Source organism: Dendropsophus ebraccatus, chromosome 14 (assembly GCF_027789765.1).
Source record: "Dendropsophus ebraccatus isolate aDenEbr1 chromosome 14, aDenEbr1.pat, whole genome shotgun sequence".
Taxonomy (NCBI): Eukaryota; Metazoa; Chordata; class Amphibia; order Anura; family Hylidae; genus Dendropsophus; species Dendropsophus ebraccatus.
Window position 1 is genome coordinate 19,232,629 of NC_091467.1, and position 12,094 is coordinate 19,244,722.

At 43.4% G+C, this 12,094-nt stretch overlaps 1 protein-coding gene across 3 annotated transcripts in view; it reads left to right on the forward strand.

Moving 5' to 3' along the window:
- The window catches only part of ACLY (ATP citrate lyase), a 58,160-nt gene that overhangs the window by 34,579 nt on the left and 11,487 nt on the right, over window positions 1–12,094 (forward strand). For 2 of the 3 annotated variants that reach the window (XM_069953746.1, XM_069953744.1), the window contains exons 6-14: window positions 596–675; window positions 766–896; window positions 2,784–2,902; window positions 4,915–5,051; window positions 5,411–5,472; window positions 5,558–5,675; window positions 7,085–7,239; window positions 7,332–7,422; window positions 8,993–9,022. In XM_069953746.1, the coding sequence (XP_069809847.1) occupies window positions 596–675; window positions 766–896; window positions 2,784–2,902; window positions 4,915–5,051; window positions 5,411–5,472; window positions 5,558–5,675; window positions 7,085–7,239; window positions 7,332–7,422; window positions 8,993–9,022 (923 nt within the window). The remainder of the gene's footprint in view (window positions 1–595; window positions 676–765; window positions 897–2,783; window positions 2,903–4,914; window positions 5,052–5,410; window positions 5,473–5,557; window positions 5,676–7,084; window positions 7,240–7,331; window positions 7,423–8,992; window positions 9,023–12,094) is intronic. The other variant, XM_069953747.1, reaches the window with a different exon arrangement.

The window sequence follows — 12,094 nt, forward strand, 5'->3', positions numbered from 1 at the left end:
TAACGGTGTTGTCTCTAATCCTGGATAATCTCACTTAAAGGGGGTTTTCCGGCCAAACAAAAATTCTTTAAAATCAACTGACGTCAGAAAGTTCTACAGATTTTTAAATTACTTCTATTAAAAAATGTCAAGTCTTCCAGTACTTATCAGCTGCTGTGTGTCCTGCAGGAAGTGGTGTATTCTTTCCAGTCTGACACAGCGCTCTCTGCTGCCACCTCTGTCCATGTCAGGAACTGTCCAGAGCAGTAGCAAATCCCTATAGAAAATCCCTACTGCTCTGGACAGTCCCTGACATGGACAGGGGTGGCAGCATAGAGCACTGTATAGGATTGGAAAAAATACACCTCTTCCTGCCGGACATACAGCAGCTGATAAGTCAGAAAGACTCAACTTTTTTAAATAACAGTAAATTACAAATCTATATAACTTACCAGTTTGAAAGAAAAAAAATGTCGACGGAGTTCCAATTTAACCTCAAATGTTTGCTTAAACTCCTGATTTGAATATATTTCACTTCCTCTAAGCCAATCCCAGATGTGTTCATTGTTCTACCTTAGCGCCTTTCTCACTGTAACCTCTCTGTTCTGCACTGCAGGGTCCTTGCAAGCTTTATCGCTGGGCTTTTTAACCTGTATGACGACCTGTACTTCACTTATCTAGAGATCAATCCCCTAGGTAAGTCCTGTGCTTAGGCTTATATGCAAGTTCTATAGATGCCAGGTGATTGTGGACATGTCATCTTTTTCCTTTATTTCTACTTTCCAGTTGTAACCAAGGATGGCGTGTATGTGTTGGATATGGCAGCCAAGATTGACGCCACTGCTGACTATCTTTGCAAGGCTAAATGGGGCGACGTGGACTTTCCACCTCCTTTTGGGAGAGAAGCTTATCCAGAGGTAAGAACGCCTGATGCTTGTGAGCGGCTCTGAATATGTCATCTATAATATGTCTTTCCCGTTTCATATACTTGTTCTATGATTCAGGGTTGGTTAGAGGATTCCCATTTGTTACCTAACTATGTGCTGGATATTCTACTACATTCCAGATGTGGCTGTCTGTGGTCAGGTTAATACAGCACTGTAAGACCATGAATACTCTTTAGAAAATATTCAGGACCTTAATGGGTATTCCACTCAAACATAACTTTTTATATGCTGCTCCCCACGGTCAGACTAACAATTCCGTCCATACTTGTTGTTATCCATTCAGTCTCCTTCTCCCAGTTCTGAGCTGCTGCTATCTGCTGAAGACACAAAAATTTGCGTGTGAGCTTTTCTCTCCGTCTCCCCCTTCTCCGTCCTCCCTTCTGAGACGGCTGATGTAAACAAGTCCATGTCTGAAACTTTGTAGCTTCCTTGTAATGCTTAGAGAGTTAATCTAAGGTCACGTTGCTGATGAACCCACCGGTATTACAAAGTTACATCAGCTGTCTCAAAAGGAAGGGGGGAGGAGGAGACAGAGAAAAGCCTCACACATAGGTTTTTGTGTCTTCAGCAGAAAGCTGCAGCTCAGAACTGGGGGAAGGAGACTGAATAGATAATAACAAGTATGGAAAGAATTGTTAATCTCCTGTGGCTGTGCCCCGCCCTATTGGCTTTGATTGATAGATCTCTCCCTAGACAAGAACACGCTAAGATCTATTAATCAAGGCTGGTGGGGTGGAAAGAAGTCACCAAGGACCGTTCCAATGACTTGTGGTTTGGGCAGCATGAAATTGATGACTGCTTCTTCTTTAAAGGGTGCTCATCTATAAATGTAGAAAATGGCAGGCAGTCTGTTCACCACACTGGGACCAATACACCAAGATGTACAGAAAGGGCTGATCTGCCCCTATAGATCTGCAGCCAAATAATAATCCTTTTGCCATCACTGTTCCATAGAGCAGGAAGGAGACGTTCCGCCTGAGTAATAAAAGCATTTTATGAATTACAAATGTTGTCCCTGCAGTCATTCCATTAGCTGGAGATTCTGTCGAGATGCCAGAAGTCCGTGCATCTCCAGCCCCCACCGCATCGGCCGTAACTCAATTTCCTTGTTTTAATAAATCAGCCTTAACAATGCTTCTCCTTAGAGGTCCGTCTCCTCAAGGTTGCCTCAAGGTGATTTACAGCTGAATGACACCTCATCCTCTATGGACAAACAAATCATAACCTATTTGTGGCAAACATGTAGATTGGTTCGCACTAGGATCTATATCCCCATCATTTTAGATTTATATTGGTATACAAATTCCTTTCTGTGTTTTTTTTTTATATGAGATATATGTATCTTCACCCTGACAATGTAGAACAATATAAAATGCATTACACTAAGCACTTCTGAGGATTCCCCACTTAGATCTACTTTGTACCATTCAGGACCCTCACAATTGAAATTGTGTAATACTTCATTTTTCCTGTAGGGGTGCTGTAGGGAAATAACACAATGCAATTTTCTGCAGCAGACTGTCCCAGTTAAAGTGACATGTCTTAATCAGGTTTTCTCTGTAGTTTCCTTATAACAAAGGGAAATGGGACTTAAAAATATAAAAAATATATATTTTATATAATAATAGAATATATATATATATATATATATATATATATATATATTAGAATATATATATATATATATATATATATATATATATATATTAGAATATATATATATATATATATATATATATATATATATATATATATATATATATATATATATATATATATATTCTAATATATAATCTTCCAAAAAGAAAGTATTGCCCTTATAGTTTGGTTGTATCAGCGTCTTCCTTTTTGTCACAGGAAGCCTATATTGCTGATTTGGATGCCAAAAGTGGAGCAAGTCTGAAGCTTACCATTCTGAACCCACGTGGCAGGATCTGGACCATGGTTGCCGGCGGAGGAGCCTCTGTTGTGTACAGGTAAGGGGGTAACTATATAAACAATTGTGGTAGTGTATTCTTTCCAGTCTGACACAGTGCTCTCTGCTGCCACCCCTGTCTATGTCAGGAACTGTCCAGAGTAGGAGCAAATCCCCATAGAAACCTAAGCATATATGCTATTAGGGCAATGAACCACTGCCTTCATCTAAAATACAGAAATGAAGGTAGTTAGCATGCATATTTGCATGTTTAAAATCAATGTGTCATTGTGAAGACCACATGTAATTGATGTCCATGGGGTGATGTCTCTACAGTACTCACTGACTGTTTGTTAAGGAGAGTGAAGAAAGATTAAAGTGTCACTGTCATTATAACTTTAAAAATCTAAATCAACAGTAGATGTGATATAAAGCAAATTTACCATATACATTTATTATTTTTGTTGCCATTATCATGCTGTAAAACAAAACTGAACTTACCAGAAATCCAGGTCCAGTCTCTGTAAGGCAGATTTTCTGACTTGTGCTGGTTGTAAAAAAACAGACTAAACACAGGAATTCCGGCCGGTACAGAGAGTCACGGCTCAATGTGTCAATCAGTCACATGACTGCTCGCTCTCTGTGAGCGTTTAGATGGCCTGGGATACAATGGACTTCCCGTTTTCATACTCTTTGAGAAAAAAACAGGAGTCAGAAAACAGGAAGTGCCGTGTTCTCCACTATAACTAAAACAAAATATAATGACTGTATATTGCAAACTTGCTTTATCTCTCATCTACTTTTAGTTTAGATTTTGAAAGTTATAACAACAGATACACTTTAAGGTGAGGGGAGCACTCTCTTTGACGCCTCATCACTTGTCATCTGAGGGGGTACATTGTATAATGCAAGTTATTTTACTCTACATCATTGTACTGTACTGTCACATCATGTTTCCTCTGTGAACTGTGGCTCGCTTTTCTACAATCTCACTTGCTTGCTCGGTGGAGATTAATTGGCAATATTTGTGGGAGAGACCAGGAGATTGTAGATGAGCAGAGCAAGTGCAGCCAATTCGGTGGATTCCCTAAGATAGTTGTACCCTAGAGTAACAGTAACAGGTTGTACCCAAGAGTAACAGAGTTTGCACTTCATAGTTACATTCAGACATTCTTTTAACTATAACAAAAGGATCTGTTTTATATCTAGAGGAAAGAAGTGGAAGGGATTCTTTACTGTAAGAGCAGTGAGACTATGGAGCTATCTGCTGAACTTAGGAGTTCAGTAGGGGCCTGGATATATCTCTACATTGAAGTAATATTACAGATTATAGTTATTAGATGGGGTTTTTCATCAAGAGAGTTATCCTAAATGGCAGATTTTAAGTCAGGAATTATTTTTTCCCCCCTTTTTAGGTAAGAGATCAGCATTATAGGAGGCTAATGAACACTAGTGACTTAGGGTCCTATTCCACGGACTGATGGGCGCCCGATCAATAATGTAAATGAGCACTGATCTGCTAAATCGGCGCTCGTTGACTGGGCCTATTCTACAGCCTGATAATCGTTTAGCGAGGGCTGCAGGGACATTGTTACCGATGTCCTTGCAGCCCTTTTTTAAACTGTATACATTACCTAACCATGCTGCAGGTCTTCTCCTGTGCGCCTTCTTTCTCCCAGTCCCGCATGCAGCAGCAGCAGCTTTGTTGCAGCCTGAGCTGACAGACCGCTCACCCAATCACTGGCCGAGGCGGTCCTGGCCAGTGATTGGCTGAGTGGTCTGTCAGCTCAGACAGGCTGCTCCAAAGCTGCTGCTGTGCACGGGATCGGGAGAAGGAGCGCAGGAGAAGCCCTACAGCATGGTAAGGTAAAGTATGCTGTTTGGGAAATCGTCGGTCGCTAGCCGCGCACCGCTATTCCACGTAGCGATGTTCAGTCGGTGCCCGATGAATTTAGATTTGCACCTATTCCACGGCCGATTCGGACGATTATCGCTCCATGGAATAGGGCATAAAAAATGCTATGATGTTTCTTAAAGGAAGAAGTGTTGATCTTCACTTTATTTTTCTACCAGTGACACCATCTGTGATCTGGGTGGGGTGGATGAACTAGCAAACTATGGGGAGTATTCCGGAGCCCCAAGTGAACAACAGACCTATGACTATGCTAAGACCATCCTGTCTCTTATGACAAGAGAAAAACATCTTGATGGTAAGAGATCTTTTAATATACTTGTTAAGAAATCCATCTAGATTGGCTTTTTCTTATAGTTCTTCTAGAGATGAGTGCAACTGGAGCATGCTAGAGTCCAATCGTTCTTCATTTCAATACCGGTGGCTGAAGTAGTTGGATGCAGCCCAAGGGAGTCCTGAAAAACATTGATACAGCCTATGGCCTATGACTGTATCTATGTTTTCCCAGACTCCCTAGGGCTGCATCCAACTTCTTCAGCCACCAATATTGAAATGCAGAACGATTGGACTCTAGCATGCTCTAGCATGCTCCAGTTGCACCTATCTCTATATTCTACTAAATTCTATAATTGAGTGTGTGTATGTCTATTTGTGTAGGTAAAATCCTCATCATTGGGGGCAGTATTGCAAATTTCACCAACGTTGCTGCGACCTTTAAGGTGAGTTGTCAGAGGGTCATACATCTAATGAGAAGATATCTGATTTGATCTTGGATAGGCTTCACACTTATTTTTCTGCTCTCAGGGCATTGTTCGAGCCATTAAAGACTTTCAGGGACCACTAAAGGAACATGAGGTGACGATATTTGTGAGAAGAGGTGGACCAAACTATCAAGAGGGACTTCGTGTGATGGGTGAAGTAGGTAAGTGAAATTAAATGGTCACAGTTTTAAAAACATTTGATTCAGTCCATGTGATCTGTAAATAGAAAATAGAAAAAAATAGGTGTAAAGTCTTAAGGCCCTATTCCACGGGTCGTTTAGAGGAGCAATATCGTTCGTATTCGGCCGATATCGACCACTACGAACGATATTCGTCCCGTGGAATAGAGTGCAACGATCAGCCGACATCGTTCATGTCGGCTGATCATTGCAGTCGCTTGTTTTTCAACATGTTGAAAAACAAGCGACTGATATAGCAGCGATCTGCTGCCGTCGCTCCGTTGAATAGGAGCATCGGCAGCAGGCGCTGCTGTATCCTATGGGCTGCCCGGACGATCAGCGATCCCCCGGGCAGCCCCCCAGCAGCTCCCCGCCGCCCCTCCCGCACTCACCCGCTCGCTGAGGCCGCGCTGAATAGCGGCGGCAGCGAGCGGGGAACGAGGAGCAAACGAGCGCTAATAGCGCTCGTTTGCTCCTTCAAACGACTCGTGGAATAGGGGCATTAGTTACTGGGTTTCTCTCTTTTTGCAGTCTGCTGTCGACTGCCTGTTGTTAGGGAAAATTTGTCTCTAGTAGCAGGTAGATCAGGACAGAACTCAGTAAGTGGGGTCAGGGTTAGCAATATGATATTTGCAGGGGAGAGCAAGTGAGCCTGATAATCTTGGCTGTGTATCTGCATGATGAGCCATTCAGCCTGCTTGATGCCCCTATTCCACGAGTCGTTTGGAGGAGCAAACGAGCGCTATTAGCACTCGTTTGCTCCTCGTTCCCCGCTCGCTGCGGGTGAGTGCGGGAGGGGCGGCGGGGAGCTACTGGGGGGGCTGCCCGGGGGATCGCTGATCGTCCGGGCAGCCCATAGGATATAGCAGAATCTGCTGCCGACGGTCCTATTCAACGGAGCGACGGCAGCAGATCGCTGCTATATCAGTCGCTTGTAACATGTTGAAAAACAAGCGACTGCAACGATCAGCCGACATGAACGATGTCGGCTGATCGTTGCACTCTATTCCACGGGACGAATATCGTTCGTAGCGGCCGTTATCGGCCGAATACGAACGATATTGCTCCTCTAAACGACCTGTGGAATAGGGGTTTAAGATGGTCCACACTGTTCCTGAAAGGTAAATCAAAGCTTTCCTTTCATCTCTAACCACCTATAAAGCTCTGGGACTTTTTCCTTGCATAAACACTGTAAAGCCCACAGTACTGCAGTGTAATACATATAATTTATAGGGTACATTGCAATATTCATTTTAACCATACACTTATCGAAATGTGAACAGATTGTACAAGAATAATCTAACCAAGAAATAAGAGAGTGATGTGCTGTGTATAAAACTTTTGTCAAAAAAAAAATTTTTTTTAAAGTGTCATGCTGCTTTTTTTCTTAGGTAAAACCACTGGCATTCCAATTCACGTGTTTGGTACTGAGACCCACATGACCGCCATTGTGGGAATGGCTCTGGGCCACAGACCAATTCCTAATCAGCCTCCTACTGCCGCCCACACTGCAAATTTCCTGCTGAATGCCAGTGGCAGCTCATCGGTAAGTCACTGCCATCTAGACGAGGAAAGTTGAAAGAAGACAAAATGTAATATGGATTATTTTTTTCTAAAACATTACCTCATTTTCTGTAGACCCCCGCACCCAGCAGAACAGCATCCTTCTCAGAATCCCGCCAGGAGGACATCACTCCAGCAAAAAAGTCCAAGCCAACTATACCTAATGGTAATTACTTTACATTATCTCCCATTAGACATATATCTTATCAAATACATGCAAATCTTTAAGGTGAGCGGTCACATCTGTCCAGTACTCTAGGCCCGGAAATGGTTTAAGTTTCCTTGTTTTTTAGGCCAGAGCAGAGTTATTTAGGCCAGAGCAGAGTTACTCTAAATCTAATCCACGACTCTTCGACACCAGGTTTCAATTCTCAGGCTATTACCAGATAGATCCTTAGAATCTCCTAAATCCTAAAGAAGCCGTCACATTTGGTTTTGTGTTTCGAGCAAGCTCTATAAGGCCATTTTAATGAAACAGCTAGAACCCCTTGAACAGTAAGAGGATAGTGAAGCCTCCTCAATCTGGAAACTGTTAAAGACTATAGATGAGCGCAAATGGAGCATGCTCGACTCAGATCGTTAGGCATTTGATTAACAGTGACTGAAGAAGTTGGATGCAGCCCCAGGGAGTCCTGAAAACATGGATACAGCCATAGGCTGTATCCATGTTTTCCAGGACTCCCTAGGGCTGCATCCAACTTCAGCCACCGGTAATCAAATGCCAAGTGATATGTGAAATGTGCTCATCACTATTCATCACTATTCATATTGTTGGTTTCTTGATGGTTGGGCTGCACATTGGCTCAGTGGTCACATTTAATGAGAGACAACATCTGCAAGGAGTTTGTATGCCCTCCCCATGTTTGGATGGTTGCCTTCAGGTACTCCAGTTTACCACTCTCCAAAGCATATAGATAGCTATCGGGAAATTAATTGGGACCCCAAATGGGGACAGGAACCGATTTGAGCATTGACAAGCTATTAAATGAGGCTCCACTGGCTCTTTATTTGCATATTCATATTTCCCAGAGAGCAATGCACCTAGGATTTCACTGCATTGAGCGCTTTAACCAGCAGCCGGCAGTGTTATCTTTGGCTTGTCTCCTTGAGATCAGTGATCTGTTTTTTTTTTTTTTATAGCTCTTCTAGGCATTGCTCCCACCTAGCCAGAATCCTGCTCCACACTGATGAGGGGCAACATCCCAAAACAGCTTTCTGTGGATGGATACCTGGACTTGGTTTTTCCCTTGTCATTATATTGACTTCTATGGCCACTTAATATGGTGGTTTTGGTGGTTTCCCTACAGGAGCCACCCCTTGGCATGGTCCTTCTCGGAGGGATATCTGGCTAGTCCTGTGTTTTGCGACTCTTAAATAAGGCTCTACAGGCTCTTTTTTTGCATATTGATGTTTCCCAGGGAGCAATGCACCTAGGATTTCACTGTATTCTGCGCTTTAACCAGCAGCCCGACAGCGTTCTCTTTTGCTGGTCTCCCTGAGATCAGTGATCTATGTCCCCAATGATGAGCTATGTAAAGAGTTGCGGAAAAAGTTGATGGTATATAAATAAAAGAATAATAAAATATCTGCTGTATATATAAAAAAAAAATAAAAGTCTGTAGAAGTTTGTAATATAAACAATGATGGTAATACACAGTACTGGGCAATGTGTAGAATGTTGAACCACATTGAAGCAGCCGTTATGGGCATGCACCCTAATGTTCTCATTTTAACAGATACAGCGGCCGTCCATGGACCAGCTAAAGGTAGGCTAGCGGCTGAGAGCTGGGTGTTGGCTGTACTCTGTTTCAGTCTGCAGTGTGGTGTTACAACCTAGTGTGTGTATTCTGCTGCCCTTCCCTTCTCATCTATTCCTTTTCGCAAAACATGGCTCCAAACCAAGACGAACCATTGTTCTGTGTAAATAAATGTGGTGCATTTCATTCCTCCCTCCAACAGACCAGGACCTACATATAGTTCTTCGGTTTGTTCATGCATCTTTTACTCTGTGGTTGTTGTATACTATACATAACTAAGCTATTCTTTTTGCTTGGCAAGCAGGGGAGGGGGGGGGTCTACTCTCGGTTTGACTTCACAAGCTTAAAAGCTCCACTCATCTATTGGCATGCTCTTCCAACTCGACTTCTATATGTGGTTATCTGTTCTTATACTATGGACTTGGGAATGGGCTCCTCTATGGTTGTGGTTTGGTATCAGTGGAACATAAAATAACCTGCGTGCCATGGTAAGAAGTATAATGATCGAGACGTATGAATATTCAGCTATGCAAAAGGTTAGGCTTAAAGTGGTGGTCCGGGAAAAAATCATACTTACCCATTCTTTGACATGACAGTAATATATACTTACCTGTCCCGCTGTCAGTTCCCAGGCTGCCTACTCTGCATCACTGTCAGTGTTTCTCTGACATCCCTTTCCCATAGAAAATGACCAACCAGCATAGACTCTATGCTGAGTGGCCATTTCTGGTGGGAGTGGCACGTCATCGGATGTATTCAAACCACTGACAGTAGCGCCAAGAGGGCGGCCAGGGAACAGTCAGTCGCTGGGGAGCAAGAACAGGTAAGTATAAATTACTGACATGTTCTTGGCAGCATAGCTAAGTATTTTTCCCACACAACCCCTTTTTAAGAGCTTTAATATAACAGTTCTTTAGAGGGAACCTGTCATCAGGTTGGTCCTTAGTGGCTTCTGCCTGCCCTGTTAGCCTGGATTTAATAGATCTCTCTGTTTGGGTATAGGAAGAATATCACTTACATTGTTTAAATTCTATTTTTATTTTAAAATATTTTTTAAGAACTTTTGGTGATTTTTATATTTTTTTTCAAATTTTCCATCTTTTTCTATCTATATTATAAAAATAACCCAGAAATCTTGCAGTTTTGATTCTCACCCCTGGGGCTAAAGCTAAACCGAGACTTCCTGTTGTGGCTGTAGTGATAAGAGAAGGCTGCTGCAAAGTGATCTGTACAGCATTACAGCAACATGTGAATGACCTCTTGAAAGGTCACAGAGCGCGCTCAGTAATGTTTCACATTCATCTTGAGGAGGCAGACGCTGTCTATTGACGTCTATCTCCTGCTGTAAAGCATGTCACTAAGTGCTGCTAGGAACAGTCCAGGCAATATGGCAGCCCCATAACAATGTACTAAAGTAAAATAAAAAAAAATGTAAGTCACAAAATAGAAACAAATTTAGAATAAAAGAAAAAGTTTTTATTGTCTAACTCTAATCAGTAAAAAAATAATAATTAGGTGACACATTCCCTTTAAGGTTCGGGGCTCGGGTAGCAGAAAAGTGATGACAGGTTCCCTGCAATATTAAAGGGGTTTGCTAAGTTTTTACTTGTTACTATCCACAGGACAAGTATGGGATCAGGGGAGTCCGACCCCTGGGGAGTGCTGTACTCTACTATCTCCGGTGGCTCCATGGAGAATGAATGGAGCAGCTGGCCATGTGCCAACCTGCAGCTCTAGTCAAAACTGAGGAATAGGGGAACCGTTCTAGAGATCCCTGAGGGGGTCCACTGTTCCCTTCATCTGGTGGATAGGGGACATTTCAAAATACATTGGCTAATCTCTTAAAGAGGACCATTTAAGTGATAATGCTTTGAGAGTAGAAAAGTGGTAGGTGTAAGGCGTTGATGGTACTTCTATATTGTAGGGTAGAACATTCTTTAAAGCGACTCTGTACCCACAATCTGTCTCCCCACAAACCACTTGTACCTTCGGGTAGCTGCTTTTAATTCAAGATGTGTCCGTTCAGCAGGTGATGCAGTTATTGTACTAAAAAACAACTTTTAAACTTGCAGCCCTATGTCAAACTGCCATGGCCTAGAGCAGTGATGGGCAACCTTTTGAGCTTGGTGTGTCATTTTTCGGCAAAAAAACGAGTATAAAAAAACACTATAATTTTGTGTTATTTGTAGTTTAAATAACTATGAATAATTAATAACTACTATTATAATAATTACTGTGTGAAGTAAACTAAAAACCACAAACACACACTACCCCACCTTACCCTCATCCCTCCCCACTCATACACACAATACCCCACCTGGCCCAATCCCTCCCCACACACAATACCTCACCTGGCCCCATCCCTTCCCCACACACACAATACCCCACCTGGCCCCATCCCTTCGCCACACACACAATACCCCATCTGGCTCCATCCCTTCCCACACACAATACCTCACCTGGCCCCATCCCTCCCCACACACACACAATACCCCACCTGGCCCCATCCCTCCCCACGCAAACACAAACTTTACTTATCACCTGACCCATCCCTCCCCACACACACTTACAATCCTGCTGCCGTCCAGGATCATGCTGTGGCACCAGGAGACGACACTGCAGGCAGGAGCAGGCGGGGCTGGAAGCAGGAGCAGGCGGAGCTGGAGCACGGCACTGCTCCGGCCGGCCGTACGCAGCTATTGTGCCGGGTGACGTCACAAGAGCTGCGTCCAGCGGTACGTGGGGCGGGGAGTACGTGGGGTCAGGGTGCACTGTAAAGACGCCGAACTGCCTTGGAGCTTGTATGCGGCTGCATACAAGCTCCAAGGCAGTTCAGCACACTTTTCTCTATGCGGCCACGTGTCAGCATCTATGGCTACGCGTGTCAGTGCTGACACGCGTGTCATAGGTTCGCCATCAGGGGCCTAGAGTATCTGTGCCCTAACCTTGCACCGCCCCTCTGTCCCTCCTCCCCACCCTCTTCATCATTAGGAATGACACTGGCAGGATTTTTCCTATTCCTCTGCAGTGAACACTGCACATGGGCCTTAACGATCCAGCCCATGTGCCGTGCTCACACAG